General features: G+C 39.8%; 1 protein-coding gene across 6 annotated transcripts in view; it reads left to right on the top strand.

Annotated features, from left to right (window-relative positions):
* Myo81F (Myosin 81F) overlaps positions 1–16780 on the top strand; it is a 550527-nt gene extending 533747 nt beyond the window's left edge. For all 6 annotated transcript variants that reach the window (XM_070279498.1, XM_070279502.1, XM_070279501.1 and 3 more), the window contains one exon: positions 16577–16780. In XM_070279498.1, the coding sequence (XP_070135599.1) occupies positions 16577–16636 (60 nt within the window). In that variant the 3' untranslated portion in view covers positions 16637–16780. The remainder of the gene's footprint in view (positions 1–16576) is intronic.
* The last annotated feature ends 1712 nt before the right edge of the window (positions 16781–18492 follow it).

Genomic DNA, 18492 nt, shown 5'->3' with positions numbered 1-18492 from the left:
CCAGTGGGGAGGTACATGGTTGTATAGCTGCCACCTAGCCCCAAGCCTCTCCCTCGATGCTTACTTCAAGGCTCTAGAGGAGCTAGCGGTAGATGCCAGAGGCAAACACCCAGTGCTAATAGCGGGTGATTTTAACGCGTGGGCACAGGAGTGGGGGAGTACCACCACGAATGCTAGAGGCAGAGCGTTGCTGGAGATCCTAGCACCCCTGGGCCTGGCCCTTCTCAACGAGGGCAACGAGAAACCTACAATAGAGCAGGCGCCGGTTCCATTATTGACCTGACGGAGTGGAGAATCGCCGACATCTACACGGCCAGTGACCACGAGGCCATACTTTGCTCGCTTGGAACCAGCCGGGCGACCTCGGGCATTCCCCCCTGCGGCAAGGCATATCGGCTAGACGTCCAACAATTGGCAAACCCCGTGCGGAGAGCGCAGCTCGATCTCCACGCTACAGAAAACGACTCGGCGGCGGCGCTTGCTACGGCCCTTGATGCGGCCTGTAAGGCATGCATGAAGGCGCGCACGAACTTTACTCGGCATCACAAACCAGCTCCGTGGTGGACAAGCCATATCTCGTCTCTCCGCAAAGAGTGCCTAAGGTCTAGAAGATCCTTGCAGCGAGCTCGAGGCATTGACGTGCAGGAGCAAAGACGCCTTTAATTCAAGGCAGCGAGGAAAACGCTGAAAACGGCCATACGGGACAGTAAGCGCGAGCTGTTCCTCAAGCTATGGGGTGAAGCGGAACACGACCCATGGGGTCAGGCGTATAAAATCGTATCAAGGTCAGGGCGGGGAGCCAGCCCCCCTCCGACCCGGTAGCACTCAGTGCCATAATAGACGTCCTGTTCCCAAGCTGTCAAGTAGAGGAAAACGCCCGGCTATTGAGGACTTCGAAGAAGAGTCGGTGGAAGCGGTCACAGCAGTGGAGGTGCTAGTGGCCGCACGGAATCTAGCCCCCAACAAAGCTCCCGGCCCGGACGCGGTGCCAAACCAAGTGCTCAAGGCGGCTCTGGCCTAAATACCAGAAGAAGTCGCAGCAATTTATAATCAATGCTTGGTGGAAGGATCTTTCCCGAAGGTGTGGAAGAAGCAGAGGCTCCTTCTGCTAACAAAGCCCGGTAAGCCACCCGGCAAGGCCGCGTTTTACCGACCCTTCCGCCTCCTCGACACCGTAGGCAAGGTACTGGAGAAGATCCTGGCCACGAGACTCCAGGCGGCGATAGGCCGGGAGGGCGGACTGGCAGAGGAGCAGTACGGGTTCCGGAAAGGGAGGTCAACGGTAGATGCAATCATGCGGGTGAAGACCCTGGCAGTAAGTGCCATCAAAGGCACCAGATGGGAGGGGGGAACCAAACAATACTGTCTGGTTACCACCCTGGACGTGAAGAATGAATTTAACACGGCGAACTGGTCGCGGACTCTCGAAGCCCTTAAGGGCTTCCTCCTCCTCCTAAGGACACCTCGCTCCACAAAAGATGAAAGCCGTGCTGATTTCGAGCCGGAAGAAGGTCTAAACAGCGACGGTATACGTAGGAGAAGTGGCCGTTACTTCAAAAAGAGAGCATTAAAATACCTTGGGGTTATGCTGGATACGAGGCTTTCGTTCCGGGAACGAAAGGCCCATAGGAGGGCGAGTGAGACGACGAGGGCGCTCTCTCGGATGCTCCTCAACATCAGAGGCCCGAGGCAGGGAAGGCGCAAGGTTATCACTAGCGTGGTGAGCTCCCAAATACTTACGCTGCCCCCGTGTGGGCCACTGCGATGGGTGTAAGGACCTGCACTGTTCGTCTTGGAGGATCGTCTTACCCTGGAGGAGATCCTGGGCGAGGCCTCCAGACGCCGGTCAAATGGGTCGCCATTTGTGGCCAAGATAATGACGGGCTGACCAGGGCTGAGAGCCCTGGAGAGGGTGCAATGGGCGGGAGGAGTAGGGTGCCAGAGGTGTGCGAGGCATTGCTTCACGGCCGTACCACACAACTTAGGTCCAAGCTCTTACAGATCGGTCGGGGAATAAAAATGTACAGTAGGCATATAAGACAGTTTTAAGAAGCAAATAAACACAAAATAAAAAAAAAAAAAAAAAAACCAGTGACTCCAAAGACCTGTGACCCGCTTGCAACCGAGGCTTAGTCCGGAAGCATCGGATGCATTTGTGTATTGCCTTCGTCACCTTTTTTCTTCCCCCAATTGGCCAATATTGGGACCGAATGATCGATGCCAAAATTGTCTCAGGAGCAGAGCTTGCAAATAACTGTCGACCTTTTTTTGTCTTGTGCTCTCGTTACGAGCACAACCGAAAAAGTTCATACTCTCTCGCTCTCGCAAACATTAGAAATTGATTTATTCTCGTCCAAATTACATTTTTTTTAAAAATTGGTGCACATTTTTATTCATGTCTCTTCCCATTTTACAACAACAATTTTTCGCAACCTAACACACTTAATTCACGATCGCAATTAAACGTTTAACGATTTGCTTGCCTATGCGAGCGAATGTATACCAATACATACGCAAAAGACTTTTTGCTTCACTGAACAACTGAAACAAAACAGAATAGAAAAAAACGGTTTCGCTCTGAGCGCGAGCGAACACATTTAAGAACCTGGTTGGTCGGTTGGACAGTTATTTTGATTGATACGGTTGGTCTCTGAGTCTTTTCGTAAAGAAAATTTGAATCTGCTGATAAGGGGCAGAGTGGACGTGAGTTTGAACAGGATTCGATCTGGGTGAGCACCGTGGATAGTTCTTCATAGGTCATAGCAGTGGGTTTAAAGGAACGATACAGATGATTTTTAACGGCCTTTACGTTCGCCTCGTACCGTCCCCCAAAATTAGGACTGTGCGGTGGGTTGAAATGCCACTGGATTCTACGGGCCGTAAGAGTGGGTGCGATGTCCGTGTCGATGGCATTTCGAAACTTTTGCCAGATGCGAAGAGAATTGTGAAATTGGTACCTCCATCGCTGTATAGATGCTTGCACAAACCTCTACGTCCGATACGTCGTTGAAGAGCCCAGAGGAAGTGTTGAGTGGATAGTCCTGTGACTGCTTCTAGATGTATCGCCTTGATTGCTAAACATATGACCACTGCGATATTGGCCTTGTATATCTGATGCCCACGAAAATTGGAGGCTTTCAAGTAAAAGGCGCCCGTGTAGTCGACGCCAGGGCACACTGGGAAATCTGACCTGTTTTTGTGGCAAAAATGTGTTTTTTAAAAGTTGTTAAATTTTTGTTATTTTAGTGTTACTGTATTAAAAATAAACCAAAATTGTATGTTACATACCAAAAATGGTATTTTTCCAGTCCAGTATTAAAATACCAGCGATTAAAGTCAGCTGTTGGGAAATGACGTTTCGTGTTTGCATTTGGCTTCATTTTGTAGTGTGTTTTCAAATTAATATTTCTTGAACGTCGAAGCACAAATCAATAAAATTTAAAATGGATAGTCATGCTCCAGGCTTATACTATTTGTTAATACTAATATTTTGCTAAATTTGTGCATGTCTTTCTAAGAATTTGTAGTTAAAGCAAGTGGTGTCCGGACAAAACTTTCGTAATGAAATTTCAACTTTGGGAAGAGTTTTAAAAAAATGTTTAGATTCGATAAAGCAGTGACTATACCCATGTTGTAGAGCCATTAATTCTTAATTCAGAACACCCTAGGTTCAATTGCGCCTTTTTGCGCCTTTTTACGAAATTCCAATTTTTAGGAAGGAATGTTACAATCAGAAATGCGGTGCTGCTGGAAGTGTGCTGGAACAATTTGGGGAGGGGGTGGGACACTCTTATTTTGCTTCAAAAACTTTTCAAAAACTTGTATAGCACTATAAAAAAACACCAAACAAATATCTTGCCTCGTTTTTAAGTTTTTAATTAATACCACAAACACAGAGCGAATTTTCTGCGATTTCCCGAAAGAAAAAAGTTGGAACAAGCCCATTTTTTTACAAAATGCATAAAACTAGCTTTATTGCCAAAAAAAGAAAAAAAAATTATTTGTTTTTAATTTTTACCACAAAAAAAATAATAAAAAATGGAATAAAAAAAGGCTGAACCACGCCCATTTTTTTGAAATATCTTCATTTCTTTATTATTAACTAAATTCAAAAAACAGAATTTAAAAATTTTGGATTGTTTTTAAGTTAATAATTAATGCCACAAAAACAGGGCAAATTCCCCAGTGTGCAGGGGCTTCAAAGGCTCGACCAGGGTCCCTTCAAAGGGTTGACTCAATGCAGTGACAGATCCCCCATTAAGGCAGGCTTTGGGAGATGTTTGAAGCATTGGACACATTGTCGTAGAATCCTTTTTACTGCTTGGTTTCCATTGACTATCCAGAATGTATACCGAATGGTTGCTAAGGTGAGCTCGGTGCCTTCGTGAAGAGTGTTCAGGTGGGCATTTTTGTTCACGAGGTCAGTAAAATGATGCGTTTTGGGTAAAATGATCGGATTTTTCTGTGCTTGGGGCAGTTGTTAAGCGTTCTTTACCAGTTCTTCGAAAAGGCTTCTTTCTGCACCATCCTTACGACTTGATGCAGAGCTTTTCGTAATTTTGGTACTCAAATCGCGCCCACATGACGAAGTCCGTATGGGTGGCGTAAGTTATGCAGATACCTTTTGACGTAAGCCACAACGAATAACAATTTTGTTGTATGATGAATAAGAGGAGATGATTGAGTCGCGAACTGAACAAACATGTGCTGTGATGTTGGTTGGTTGTCTTCTTTCTTCGTGGTGTTGGTTAGGGGGAGGAGAGTACGTGTTCTTCGGCCACTGATTCTCATCCTCCAGTAACCAATCGGGACCGAACCACCAAATGTCATGCCTGGCTAGCTAGCCAGCTGGTAAGGGGTAACACCCCTTGAGGCGCAATCGGCTGGGTTTTCTCCCGAAGGTACGTGCTGCCATTGGGCTGTCGTACTTAGTTGCAAAATCTCGCCAATTCGGTTGGAGACGAAAGTCTTCCAACGGTTAGGATTTCCTTTCGTCCAATATACGGACATATACGGAAATTAACGGACCTGGGAATGCCGGTGGATGAAACCTGCGTTAGTAGCCATTTAGTCAGTTGGGCAGCCAACACTGCACCAGAGAGTTCGATTCGAGGAATGGTTAGTGGCTTAGTGGGCGTGACTCGACTCCGTGCTGTCAATAGGGCCGTGCTCACTCTCTCGGATTGATATCGGAGATATTTCGGAGATAATTCGGAGTATTCGGAGATAAACACCGTCTCAAAAGACGTGTAGTTGGTGTGACTGTGGTTCACCGGTGTGGGGACCAAGCCATCGAGGTATTTTCAACTTCTCAATGTTTGGTAATTGATGTCGCAATTCTTCATATCGGGCTAGAATAATCGAGGGTAACGGGCCGTCCCAATCAAGAGCGGGTTGGTTTTTGTCGGATGAAAGGAACTATAAAGCATAGGGGATTATAGAGGCGAGCGACTACTGAAAGAAAGAAACATTTAGTTAAGGAGGCAGGAAGGTCAAATCAAACCTTGAAGCTATGGAAATCCATATTTGGGCTCCAGTAAAATCCCAGCCTTAGTGTAGCGATAAGTTGATCTCGTATTTTCAATGCTCCATGAATAGTATTGTGACCAGTTTGGACGTCGGCGACATGTACTACATTTTATAAGACTGGAGTTGCTAATGGGTAGCGATGTTGTTCGTCGTATGCGAGTTGATGGAGCACGCGTATGGCTGTAAACGGTACTGATGCAGTACCAAAAGTGACAGTATTTAGGCTGTACTCGGCTATTTCGTTTTGGTCATTCCTCCATAAGATGCGTTGAAATTGAGCGTCATCCTGGTGCATGTCGATACAGCGATACATTCGTTGGATATCTGCTAAGTAACGATGTAGCCTCCACTTCATGATGACTCCAACTAAATAATTTTGTAGCGGTGGCCCAATGCACAATATATTGTTAAGAGATTTTCCTCCGCTTTTACTAAACGGTATGCAGATCCGTCAAGCTAACGAAGTAACGTACCTTGGCGTCCACCTAGATAGACGCCTTACCTCGCGTAAGCACATCGAATGCAAAAAGATGCACCTAAAACTGAAAGCCAGCAGCCTCCACTGGATGATAAACTCACGATAAACTGTCAATACGACTGTTAGTCAAGTTAAAAATATAAGATTTGATACACCTCTTGTTAGTCTCGCAAAGAGAAGATTCAAGAAATAAAAGCAACGTTAAAAAAAAAAAAAAAGAGATGTTCCCTTCGAAGTGGTGCATGATGCATCGTACACCACCCGAACTTTGGTCATTGTAATGTCCTCCTTTACCACGGCGTGGTGTGGGAAAGAACATTATGAGAATTACTGTTGACCTCTTGGAGTGATCATTTGATGTCGATGTCGGGTCAGGCAGCAGCCCACCGGTGTAATTTTAATGTTTAAATATGTTAGCGTAATGTTTATTTATTAGGCTTAAGTTTATACAAAAGCTAGTTGATCGCAAGCCGACTCTCTCTCGGCCGCTCGACTCAACGGACTTTCTTTAGAGAGTTTTAGCTCGGCAATGTCTAGGTCGGGCCGCCCTCTCCACTTTCGAGAGCTTTAGCTCGAGGTGACTTGTCGGGCCGCCCTCTCTGTGTATATTACTTTCGTCCCTGCATGCACCATAAGCGGATCTATCTGGGGATCATCCCGTTTCATCTGCATGCAGAAATAAACATTTTTTATAATGTCATATTAAATACGAATTCGTCTTTTATTTACGGCATTGAAAACGCTCAATGACCAAACAGTCGAGTTTCTGCGGTAATGACTTCGGATTGTTGCTTAAGGTGAAAATATTTATTGATGGTGGAGTGATATTGTTTTTTAAGTGTATCGTTTCTTTTTAGCCGACGTTCTAAGAGATGGAATCGATTTGGTGAGACTTTCCAATGACTTGTTCCTTGTCAAATTCAGTTTTTAACGGAATCCGGACCAGGTATTTTCCATTGGGTTGTCTGGTGCAGGTACGCTGGAAATGATCTTCACGCCATAGTTCTTCTGCTGTTAACGTCCTGTCAGAGCGGATTTGATCGAGATTAAAGAATCCCTTAACCAGTGCATCCACATAAGTCTGATGGCATCGAATGGTTACCACATTTGCCCTTTTTTCATTGCTATGGCCAAACACGATTCAACCTAATTGAGTGAGTTGAGCAATAGGTTGATTGGAGCACCTTATTCTGGCAGTAACAAATATGGTATTAGATCCACTCCAAATAACGCGTCGATGCGGCCTGGTCTGGTAAAGGTGGGGTCGGCAAAGTGTAATACCTTAAGATGCTGGCAAGATGTTGACATTGCTTCTTGGTAAATGAGAGGTTATCGAGTTGAGGACATACGCTGGTCGCACCAGATGGTGAAATCGAGGGTCCTTACATGAGCCTATGGAGAACTCGGTACTAATTCTACAGATGTTCATTGTCAGCCCAAATATATTAGATCGCGCAGATCTAGAAGCAGATTGGTTAAAGCAGCCCACCAGTACATCCGTAAGGGTCCTTTTGTCCGTGTCGTCCGTCAAATACTTTAATTAAGTTCCCATGTAAGAAAATCATAGTTTCTCCTTTTACCCACCACAACATTATGCTGCGGATTAAGGATAACGTCATCGTGGAATGTGGCGAAGAAATTCATCAAATTAAAAACTGCACCACGTCACCACGCCAGCAAGAGTTCAAGTGGGCAACGGCGCCGACATCATATTGCGTTACGTTCAATGACCGTGTTCGGGTTAACGGGAGACTGTTCATTAACCATAAGAGAATCGTACTAAGAACTCCAGGAGTGGAAAGTTCACACATTGAACATAACGATCAGCCGTGAGGGTCCTAAGCCTTCCGTATCTTCACCGCCTCAGCAAACAGAATCTGATGTTCATCCAAGAATATGGAGAAAAGTTGCAAAATACTCGACCGCTTCAAATGGCCTTGAAGGGGGAGTAGTTACGGACGGACGGACAGACGTGCATGGCTATATCGACTCGGCTCGACACGGCTACAATATACCCTTGAACTCTACGAGTACTGGGTATAAAAACACCAAAGTTATAGCATTGCCGATCGATTTGTTATATAGCAGCTATAAAACTATTTAAAGCCCTATTTAAAGACATAAAAAGGAAGAAAATAATAAGAAGAAAATAATAATATTAATAATAATAATAATAAAAATAATAAATAAGAAAACATAATTTAATTTCGCACAATAATTAACAAAATGTCGGACAAAATACTTTGAGAAACAAGTCTAAAACAAAACACTTGTTAAAATGTAATTTTTTTAAAATAACTTTTTACAATACAATAAAACTTTTCTGAAGCACTTATAATTGTTCTGTTAACTATATCGGTCGACCAACCTGGTCAGCCAGAAATATAAAAACGGGAATCACATAAAACATATTTTATGTGTTTTGTTCCAGCATTGAACAAATATTTCTATTATCTTCTATATATATAAAAATGCTCTGTTCGTATCTACTTCCTTTTTAGACTTGAAAAGTTCTGAACCGTTTAAGCCCATATTTTGATACAACATGCGTTGAGGTTCAAGCTCGGTTATTGTCTACTTTTGATGTTAATAGCTTATCTGCGTTTGCGAATATATCAGTTTGTTTCGCGTTTCCCCATGTCCCTACTGCTGCGCCCTTTACAGGCAGCCAGCTGAACTCAGTTTTTTTCACGTTTCCCCGTGCCCCTACTGCTGCGCCCTCTACAGGGAGCCAACTGAACTCTCGCGACAGTCGCTAAGGGCAACCGTCGACGCATGTGAACCATGTGGCACAAGCAAAGTATTGAAAGAAAAAATGTTATTTTTTTGTTCAGTTTCAGTTAGAAACGAAGTCATACCACCCATCCAATTTGGGTCGTCATGCTCGCAATACAGAAGCAAAAAGACGTAACATTTCGAATATGACTGACGAAGAGTGGGCTTCCATCCGAGAGTGTGAGCGGCTGAGAGCAATGCAGATGCACAACGCGGAATCAGCAGTAAGACGAGCAACTAGGCTTGAGCGAACACGATTGAGAGTTAAGGGGCCCATCCACAGGCGAGCATGTTCGTCAACATGCTCGCCTACTTGAATTTCATTTTCCCCACTAACTAGAGACAACATTCGTGCGAACATTATTTTTCGATAAATTTTCAAACTATCAATATGTCAACGGACAACTATAGCGGCACTTTAATTGCACTTATGGCAATAAGTATTTGCCATAAATAATATTGCAAAATAATATTGCACTTTTTATTCATTTTTCTCTACCAAAACGTTTTTTCAAACTGACGTTCGTGCCAACATTGCCATCCATTGGCGAGCGTGTTGTTGCAAACGTTGTCAAAATAGAACGATTTCAATTCCATTCGAACATTTTGACAAACATAAAATTTGACAACGAACACTACCATCCACAGGAAAAATTTCGTCGAGCACAACATGTTCGCCGAACATGCTCGCCTGTGGATGGGCCCCTTTAGGCAGTCGCGTTTTGCAGCAATCGATTTGATTCGGTCTCAAAATAATGAACGTGTCAGGGCAAGGGTAGCTGAAGCGAGTTTGCGGTGATGTGCTTGTATGCGTCGTGGGGAAGTGAAGCAGGGTATGGTTACGATGTTCGCATTGTAAACAATTTTTGTTGCTGTCACACTGCGAAAAGAGATGCTTGATGCTGAGGTAATTTAAGCATGCCTTTGATGCATATGGTCAATAACTCGTTTGCGGGCAAAGCAATCCTTGGACAAAAAATCAGGACATCGCCGCAAAATGTGTTGCCCCTTACAGTTTATGCAAGAGATGGGACCGCTGGTTCCAGTGGTGTGGAATGTGCTGCTCTTGTAGAAACCGGAACCCTTTTGGGACTTTGGCATGGATAATTTGTCGATTTGTTTATCGTAGAGTTTTGCGTGGGCTGGGAACATTTCCGGTTCTCAATGAAGTTCATGCTGACGAGGCGATTATTGAGGAAGGTTTCCAAATCGAGGAAACTTGGAATGTCACTGGAGTTTCCCAAGCAATGTTTCCAGGCTTTCACAGTTGTCGTAGGTAGCGGTCTAGCGATCAAATGATGGACTATCCATTGCGAGCTAGAATGGATATTCGTTTTGAGACGATTGAACTCGTTGATGCTTACGTTGGTTACGTTCAGCATATGTTTGATCTCCGATGAGCTTTCCCTTGAGATAAAGGGTAAGTCGTAGAGGGCGTTCATGCAGCGCATGAGTTGTAAACAGGGTTTATCATAGCGTTTGATGATAAGATCCCATGCGATCTTGTAGGAGCCATTCGTTAGTTCCATTTGTCTTACATGCTGCTCTCCTGCTCTGGTCCTGCCCTTTAGGCAGTGCTTGCTTGAAGAAATGGAACCGCTGAATATTTGACAACGCCTGGTTCTGGTGAATGAGTTGCATAAACAGATCATGGATAGCTGGCAAATCTGTTTACTTTCCAGAAAAGTTAGGTACTCGCAACTTTGGAAGTTGGTCTACCGCCGTAAAAAAAAGTGTTTCGGACTCCGTAGATATCAAACAGAAAGCTGTGATAAATTCCTTTTCGAACTGGTCCGCTTATTATCGACGAAGTATGGGTGTGTGGGGTAGCCAGCGCTAACAAACTCTTGATGATTCTTGTTGAATTGCTTGCTTAATATGTTGAGTTTGGAAAGGCCCAGTTGGAAATAGGGCTTAGTTTTCCGAGTTTAGTTTAATTGGAGTTGGTTGAGCTGATAGTGAAGATCTTTCTAGAGCGCAAATAAGCTGACGGCGTTGCCACCCTTTGCCATTGTTTCAGACTCTACACTGGAAGTACTCGTTGGCTTGGACTTGTTCATTTTGCGTAGGCACTCACACTTATGTATGTATGTATGGTCTTCCAAAGTGAGAGAGCGACAATGGGCTAGCAGTTGCGCGACACGTGCGATGCAAAGTTTGATTCCGTTATTTTCGCTTCCTCTTTGTCTAAGAGAATGAAGGAGTTGAAAAGGAGAATGATGGTTCCGTGTTGAGATAAGGTTTCCATCCACTACTTCGATAGAACAGTCGGATATGACCATGGATTGTGTAGTCGTGTGTGAATTGTTCCCTCAGGGCCACCAAAAATGTTGTAACAAATGCCGTTTAATGACGGAAGTTGAGCACAGTTCTGCTCGGGGGTTTGGAATCTAAAAGACTAGCCAGAGTTATGCATTCAACTTCATTTAGTTATTTACTTGCTAATTAATTAAGGTTTCTTATATTGGTTAGGCTACAATTATTTCAGAATGGGTCAGCTTTAATCCCTTGTGGTTTATGCCTGACCTTCTCCACCACGCTGATCGCCTTGCTTGCTCCACGACTCTTCTTTAACAACTACTTTACTGAAAGTCCGCAAAAACAAAATATCTGTTCAAAACGGTATTGTATTTATAATTTTTTTTGGTTTAGTCTGTTTTTATTTTTTTTGCAGTGTTTTCTAAATTGCTAATGTCAGGAGTATTTTCTATAACGTTGTTTATATTATTGTCTTTTGAAATTTTTATTTGGCTTTCGGCGGTTTTTCTTATCGACGGCGCTTTTGAGGCTTGAGTGCCCTGAACTGCTTGGTTCATATATATTTGAAATGTTGCTGACGGTGATTTCGGTCCCTGAGGTGTTTTTGTACTTGTATCGTAATAAAATTCTACAGTAAACTAGCAAACCCTGCGAATTCCATTTCGTCATCAGATGGCTTCGTTGTATGTAACATTTCGTTTTGTTATTAAAAAATCTAAACAACATTTTATGTTTTGTTTTATATTTAAAAATGCGTGGGTTTCCGATGTAAGATGATGGGAGACTTCAGACGCCAATATTCCAAACATCACCATCTCAAGTGTATATAGTCCTCGGATCGTAGATTTCCCTGATTGAATCGGATGAACGCTAAACGTTCGGCCTCGACTTTGCCATATATGTCGACAACAAATTGTTGGAAAAGTACTTCAGAATGACATTCTGACATTCTGAATGACGGCACTTCAGAATGACATTCTCTACATGTGTACGAATCAACATACGATAAGCTATAATTCATTGCGCTTAGATTTTTATTTGTTAATACTCTTGAAAATGCAAAATTAAATGTATTGTTATTGAAAACCAATAATAGCAATAATTAGTGTGTGTATATTGTAGCTGTAATCTTCAACGTGATGTCGTAAATTGTTAAATTTGCCGACCATATTTCCCCAATGGTTAATAAGGCTAAAGGAGTTTGGTTTCATTTAAGGTGGTCAAAAGAATTTAACGACCCCTACAGAACTAAAACCTGTCTTTGGTTCGTTCGATATTGGAGTATGGATCATGTGTCTGGAGTCCCCAATATGAAGAATCCTTATTGGACTTATGGACTTTTTCATTTTGAGGTCTCAACTGGGATGCAAATCTTCACCTTCCATCTTATAATAGTAGACTCCAACTATAAAACTTACAAAGTTTAACCAATCGTAGGACAATGCTGGGTGTAGTTTTTCTACATAACCTAATCAATTGAGATGTAGATAGCCAGCGTTTACTAATACGCTTAAATTTTAGCATTCCCAACAGAAGGACTAAAAACTTCAGTCCTATATTCCTCAGCCATTGTAGTTCGACATATGCACAGCACGTCCCTTTAAGGGTCTTATGTTCGAACTACAAATTTAAATTAAATTTAAATCAAATTTTTAATTTCCTTATTAACTTCTCTTAGTTTCTCGAGCGCCACTCGGTCGTCTTGACCTCTAAGCTTTATGATGAATACAGAAATGCTAGCTGATGCTCTAATTATTGCACAAGCCATTTTCTAAATTCTGAAAGACCGCGAAAACAAAGACCATATTTTTGTCATTGTACAGACCAATAAGCCTTCCATCTTGTTAGTCTAAATGTTTCGAAAAATGCTTGTTAACTCGCATATTACCATATCTGGAAACCATATTGGCTTCAAGATATTGATCAAGCCATATATATCATACCATATTACAATACTATTCCATACCATATTACTCTTATATATTACAATATATATCATACCATATTACAATACTATTCCGGCACACTAATTTAGCTTCCGGTGAAACCACGGATCCATCGAGCAATTGAAAATAATAACATTAGAAATCCGTTCACATAAACGCACGATCGCCAATGTGCATGGATTGGAAGATTCTACTTTACAAATCAGTCCTAAAGCCAATCTTGTCTTATGGCTCCCAAAATTATAACACCAAGCAAAAAAAAATTGTTTTTTCCTAATTTGGCAGGTTTTTGGAGCAATTTGGCGCAATAATAAGATTGTAACTCCTTAAATAATCGTAAAATTTAAATTTTTTTTTGTGGTATATATATTTATGTGGTCGTTTATGTGGTATATTTTACTTAACGCATTTGCAATATACAGGGTATAATATACAGGAGCTATAGATATTGCCGGCCGATCGTTATGAAATTTGGTAGGTCGGATTATTTGACCAAAAATAAAATCTTTACGAAGTTGCAGATTTCTATCTTCAAAAACACGAAAGTTGGGTCATTTCCGATCGTTCAGTTATATGGCAGCTATAGGATATAGTTGTCTGATCCTTATGAAATTTAGTATTTCGGGTTAACTGACAAAAAATATAATCTGTACTAAGTTCCATCTGTCTATTTGCAAAAACAAAAATGTTGGTATTTCTACCAAAAACCATTTCCGATCGTTAGTACGTATTGAAGGAAATAGCGGGAAGTGGGACAAAAAGGATTCTTGCATTGCTTTCGACATTCAAAGTAATTAAGGCCGTTGTCACTGCGCTGTTGGAGTTGCAGCAGATGATGTAAAGCTGGGCGGATGTTTTGCCACAGCCGTTGCCCACCCATCCATGATCACCAGTTCCGCGAAATAATTATTGGTGATCCCAAAGAAATCGGCTATCTAATTTCACCTGCCATCTTCATCCTGTATGACTCCCACTGATAATAGATTTAGCAATTCATTTTTAAACGTTATAAAATTTATTCATAGTTATAAGGTTGCATAAGGCAAAGAGAAGGGGTAATTTAAAGTACGTATAAAATTAAATGTATTTAGTAGATAGGTTATAATCGAAAAAAATTAACTTAGAATTTATATCTCTATTAGTCGGCATAAGAAATAATAAGTTGAATTAATAATAATGAAATAGTAATATATATGGCTATTAAGAACAATGTTTATTAAGAGAATCTGGTCTTCCATAGCATGTATTCTCTAATATTATTTCCTAAATTTATTTCTTAAAATGTCTTTAAGTAACTTATTTATTTTCAATTCAAATTTGATAGTAAGAGATTTCATTTAACATTAGCAATGTTTTTAATTGTGGAACTCAGCCAAAAATATAATATAGAAATAATATTCCAGGATTCCATTATTTTATTATTTCCATTATTATATATATTATTTCCATTTTATTAAATATTAATTAATTAATTTATGATCAAAATAAATTCATTTTTCTTTCCTTATGTTATTGCGGAAGGCCGTAAATTAATATTGGGAAATATATTCAAAAAAGTAAAAATATATATAAAATCAAAAACGTTAGCATTCACGCGCCATAATTTTTTCAAGTGTACCATCGTTCGGTATTTTAATTAAAACCCGCATGGTTCTATTTCACCGTTAGGGACATAAAAATCTTTTGTGAAAAGCTTTTGGTACATTGAAAAAAAATCGCATAACCACAAAAAAAAATTTAAATTTGGAATAATGTTTTTTTTTTTTTCCACTTACATCGAGTTTATTTTCCACGTCCAAAAGAGCTTTTGTCGGGTTGAGCGATGAATCTATAATTTTTGGGGTTTAAAGGTTATTTTTGCGTATTTATGTATATATATATTCACCAAACTGATTAATTTTTTTTGAACCATTCATTTTTCAATTAACTAAGAAATATAAAATTAAGGGAACTGGAAACCTTATTTCCTTACATTATTAACTTCCAAGCGCAAAAAAAATAAGTACTACCAAAATAAAGATAACTAAATCAAATTAATAATTCCAGAAACCAACATTGGACAGGCATAACTGTCTTGGGGCGATGAGTGACGTCATTGGATGATGAAAATAATTGGGGTGCATATGCTGGCCATTGGCGGGTTTTAGTTAATGATGAAAAATTATTGGCACCTGCACCTTACATCCATAGAAAATTTCATTTCTCACACCAATTTAAATTAATCCATCTGATCCTGCGGTGTGGCTCTGCGAGCCCTTCTTAGGGGTAAAACTGGCTAGTTGGGGACCTTTAAACTTATTCCCAATGTAAGAACAATAAAAATTGTGTTCAAGCATTGAACACTATTTTTTAAAGAAATTCTTAAGTTAGAGTTTCAAGGGATCGGACCCATGAAATACGAGTCAAACAGCATAATCTAAAACCGATCCCCTGCAGCCTAACATAAAAAAACACAAACACAAGCATCGTAAATAACAAACATAAGTGCATCCGCTTGTCACACTTGAGAAAGGGTCGCATAGCATGCAGTGCGTTGATAAGTAGTTTTTAATAGTTTTAAGATTTTCATGTATCTGTATCTTACTTATAAGAGAACTTTGACGAATAAAATCAGTTTTGAAACGGAACTCATTGGAGTACGACCTTTATTTTGGGGCTCCTCTTAACAAATTGGTTCTTACTGGGTGCCAATTCGACCTAAAAAAATAAGTCGAGTTGAACAAAAAACACGTGAGGCCGAAAACAAAGGTTTTATTTACCTTGAATTGGCACCACAAAAAAAATGTAATTCACTTTTAATGCACTGAGCGCAGCTCACTTCCCTCGGCGTTTAAGGTTTGGAAAACTTATGTGGAAATTCCCCACCACGTGTCTTATTTCCTTTTTTTTTCGGGGTTAAATATATACTTTGATTTTAACCACGAGCGATGCGCTTATCTTAGCAGCCACAAGAGAAAAGAACTTGGCCGCTGCTTATACTACGCTTAGACCCAAACTTAAATGATAAATTCTAGATAGATAATTGATTATCAATAGATAAGGAACTTTAAGCTTAACCAAGCTTTATGTTTTGCTATTTTTTTCTATTCCAAGCTTAACTAAATGGGGTTTAGTTTTAGGCATTTTGTTTTTTATATTTTTTTTTTTTAATTACAACAAGCGCATTACAGCGTGCAAAGGAAGGGTGTGTACAAAGTTTTAAGTCGATGGATTTAAAACTGAGAGACTAGTTTGCGTAGAAACAGACAGACAGACGGACAGACGGACATGCTCATATCAACTCAGCAGGTGATTCAAAAATATATAGAATATAACAAGAATATATATAATTTGTATGGTCGGAGATGACTCCTTAGCTGCGTTGCACACTTTTGACAAAATTATAATATCCTCTGCAAGGGTATAAATGAATTGAACATTTTTTAAATAAGGAAACATATTTTTATTTCCATAATCCAATGGGCAAATTACAATTCTTACCTAACTGCAACCTATATTATAAGTTGTAAATTCTTGAAGGCCGGGCCTTTAAAAAAAAAACTTTTTTGATGCGATTAATAATGCATTTTTTAATTTCTTTTCTTTTCAGGCTTTTCAAATTGCTACGCTTATAAGGGAATATTCCGAAATTGCAAAGAGTACATATTAATGATCTGTCAAGGGATTTAAATAAAATTGTAAAATAAAACTGCTATTTAAAAGTAAAAAAAATTGTTCTATGTATATAAAGTTTTTTTGAATCAGAGCCCCGAATCGGAGCCTTTTGTTAATACCTCCAAAATAAAACATAACGATAGCGAAAAAAAGTAGATTTATAATGACTATCTATCAGGGAATGGTACTCGCTGATCTTAACTTAATGCACTTCAAAATAATTTATTTAGTTTATGGTCTTCGATATTTCTATGACTTTAAATAATATAATTATACCCGGTACTCATAGATTACAGTGAAGAAACTTAAAATATAATTTAGAAGATTCAATAGGTTATATTAGGTTAAGACGGCTGTCTTAACACACTAAGACACACAGCCAGATCGTCTGCTATGCCTGTCATGTTCCTGTGGCCAGGGACGAAGGGTGAGTTTTTTGATAATGATTGGCCATCTCATGAAGAGATGATTTACAGTCTGTGACGGGTTTCAAGTTGCTGGTGAACAACTATCAGTTATTCTACTCTAATATTACATATTACTAAAAGTAAAGATAACTTAAGCTAAAAGAGATTCTATAATTTTAGATTTTATTGCATCTAGGGATAGTTCAAGGGATAATAATTTTTACAAATAACGAATACAAAATGTAATCGAGGTAGGTTTAATAGTTTTGAACGGCAACGATATGACGGAATGCTAGTGACAGTATCCCAGTTAACTGTCACTAACAGAAAATGGTTTTGGACAGAATCAATCCTCTTTTATAAACAAAGTATTGTGGACTCCAAACGCACGAACAGTATAAGATGAACCAAAGATACATATAGAGTCTTGTGAAAAAATCATCAAATTTTTTTGTCCAACGTTTAATAAAAGCTACCATCCCTGGCTTTATTAACTGCTTTCAAACACCTAAGACGTTATTCCCAAGTGAGTACGAGACGATGTAAGGCAAACTACGTTGGAAAGTCAGAACCTTACACTTTGAGCTGTTAAGAGGAGATTGTTTGAACACCACAAGAAGACTTCGTTAAGACTTCGCAAGTGTCTATGAAGAAAATGGTCTGAGAATAAAAACAAAAACTTGACATCATCAGCATATGTACATGAAAGCGATAACACAGTTTACAACATTAGGTAAATCGTTAACAAAAATAAAAAACTGAAGAGATCCTTAATGACTACCTTGTGGAACACCAGATGTAAGTTGATGATGATGATGATGATCTGTGATGTACTGTTTTTATTTACATAAAAGCATGTTTTTATTTATAATCAGTTTCTGCAGCAGTTTGGGAATCGGAGATAGCTTAGCAATTCCGCAGTAGTTCTCAATCACTGCCTTTGATAAATCGATTAAAGTTGTTGAAGAGCTTTTAACACATCATGATATTAAAATTTGGACAAATAAAATTGTTTATGTGTGGTAATTTATAGGGATAGGAGAATTGGAGTTATGTGCATCGGACATATAAGTTGTTTGAAAAAATGGCAAATACCTAGCTTAGAAGAATCTGAAATATTTTTATATGATAAGGAATGAGGAAAAAGATTTTATTTGCGTTTCATATTGACAAAATAATAGGTGTTCGGATCATTACGAAAGTTTAACTTAAAATTCATAATATACCGCTTATACAGTTGATTGTTGAAATTAGTAAACTGTTTACGAATATACAGAAATTGTGACTGATGAAACAAGGATTCTGTCTTAAGAAACTTTTTGTAAGCTCTAGAACATTGGAAAATATAAGGTGAGAAATAAATGGGGTTAAGTTGGAGTAGTGCAAAATCAGTTAAGCCATCGATAAATTAACTATGACAGCTGGAAAGCAGAGAAGACGGGTT

The sequence above is a fragment of the Drosophila bipectinata genome, chromosome 3L, assembly GCF_030179905.1.
Source record: "Drosophila bipectinata strain 14024-0381.07 chromosome 3L, DbipHiC1v2, whole genome shotgun sequence".
Lineage (NCBI taxonomy): Eukaryota > Metazoa > Arthropoda > Insecta > Diptera > Drosophilidae > Drosophila > Drosophila bipectinata.
This window is presented reverse-complemented; position numbering and strand designations above follow the sequence as displayed.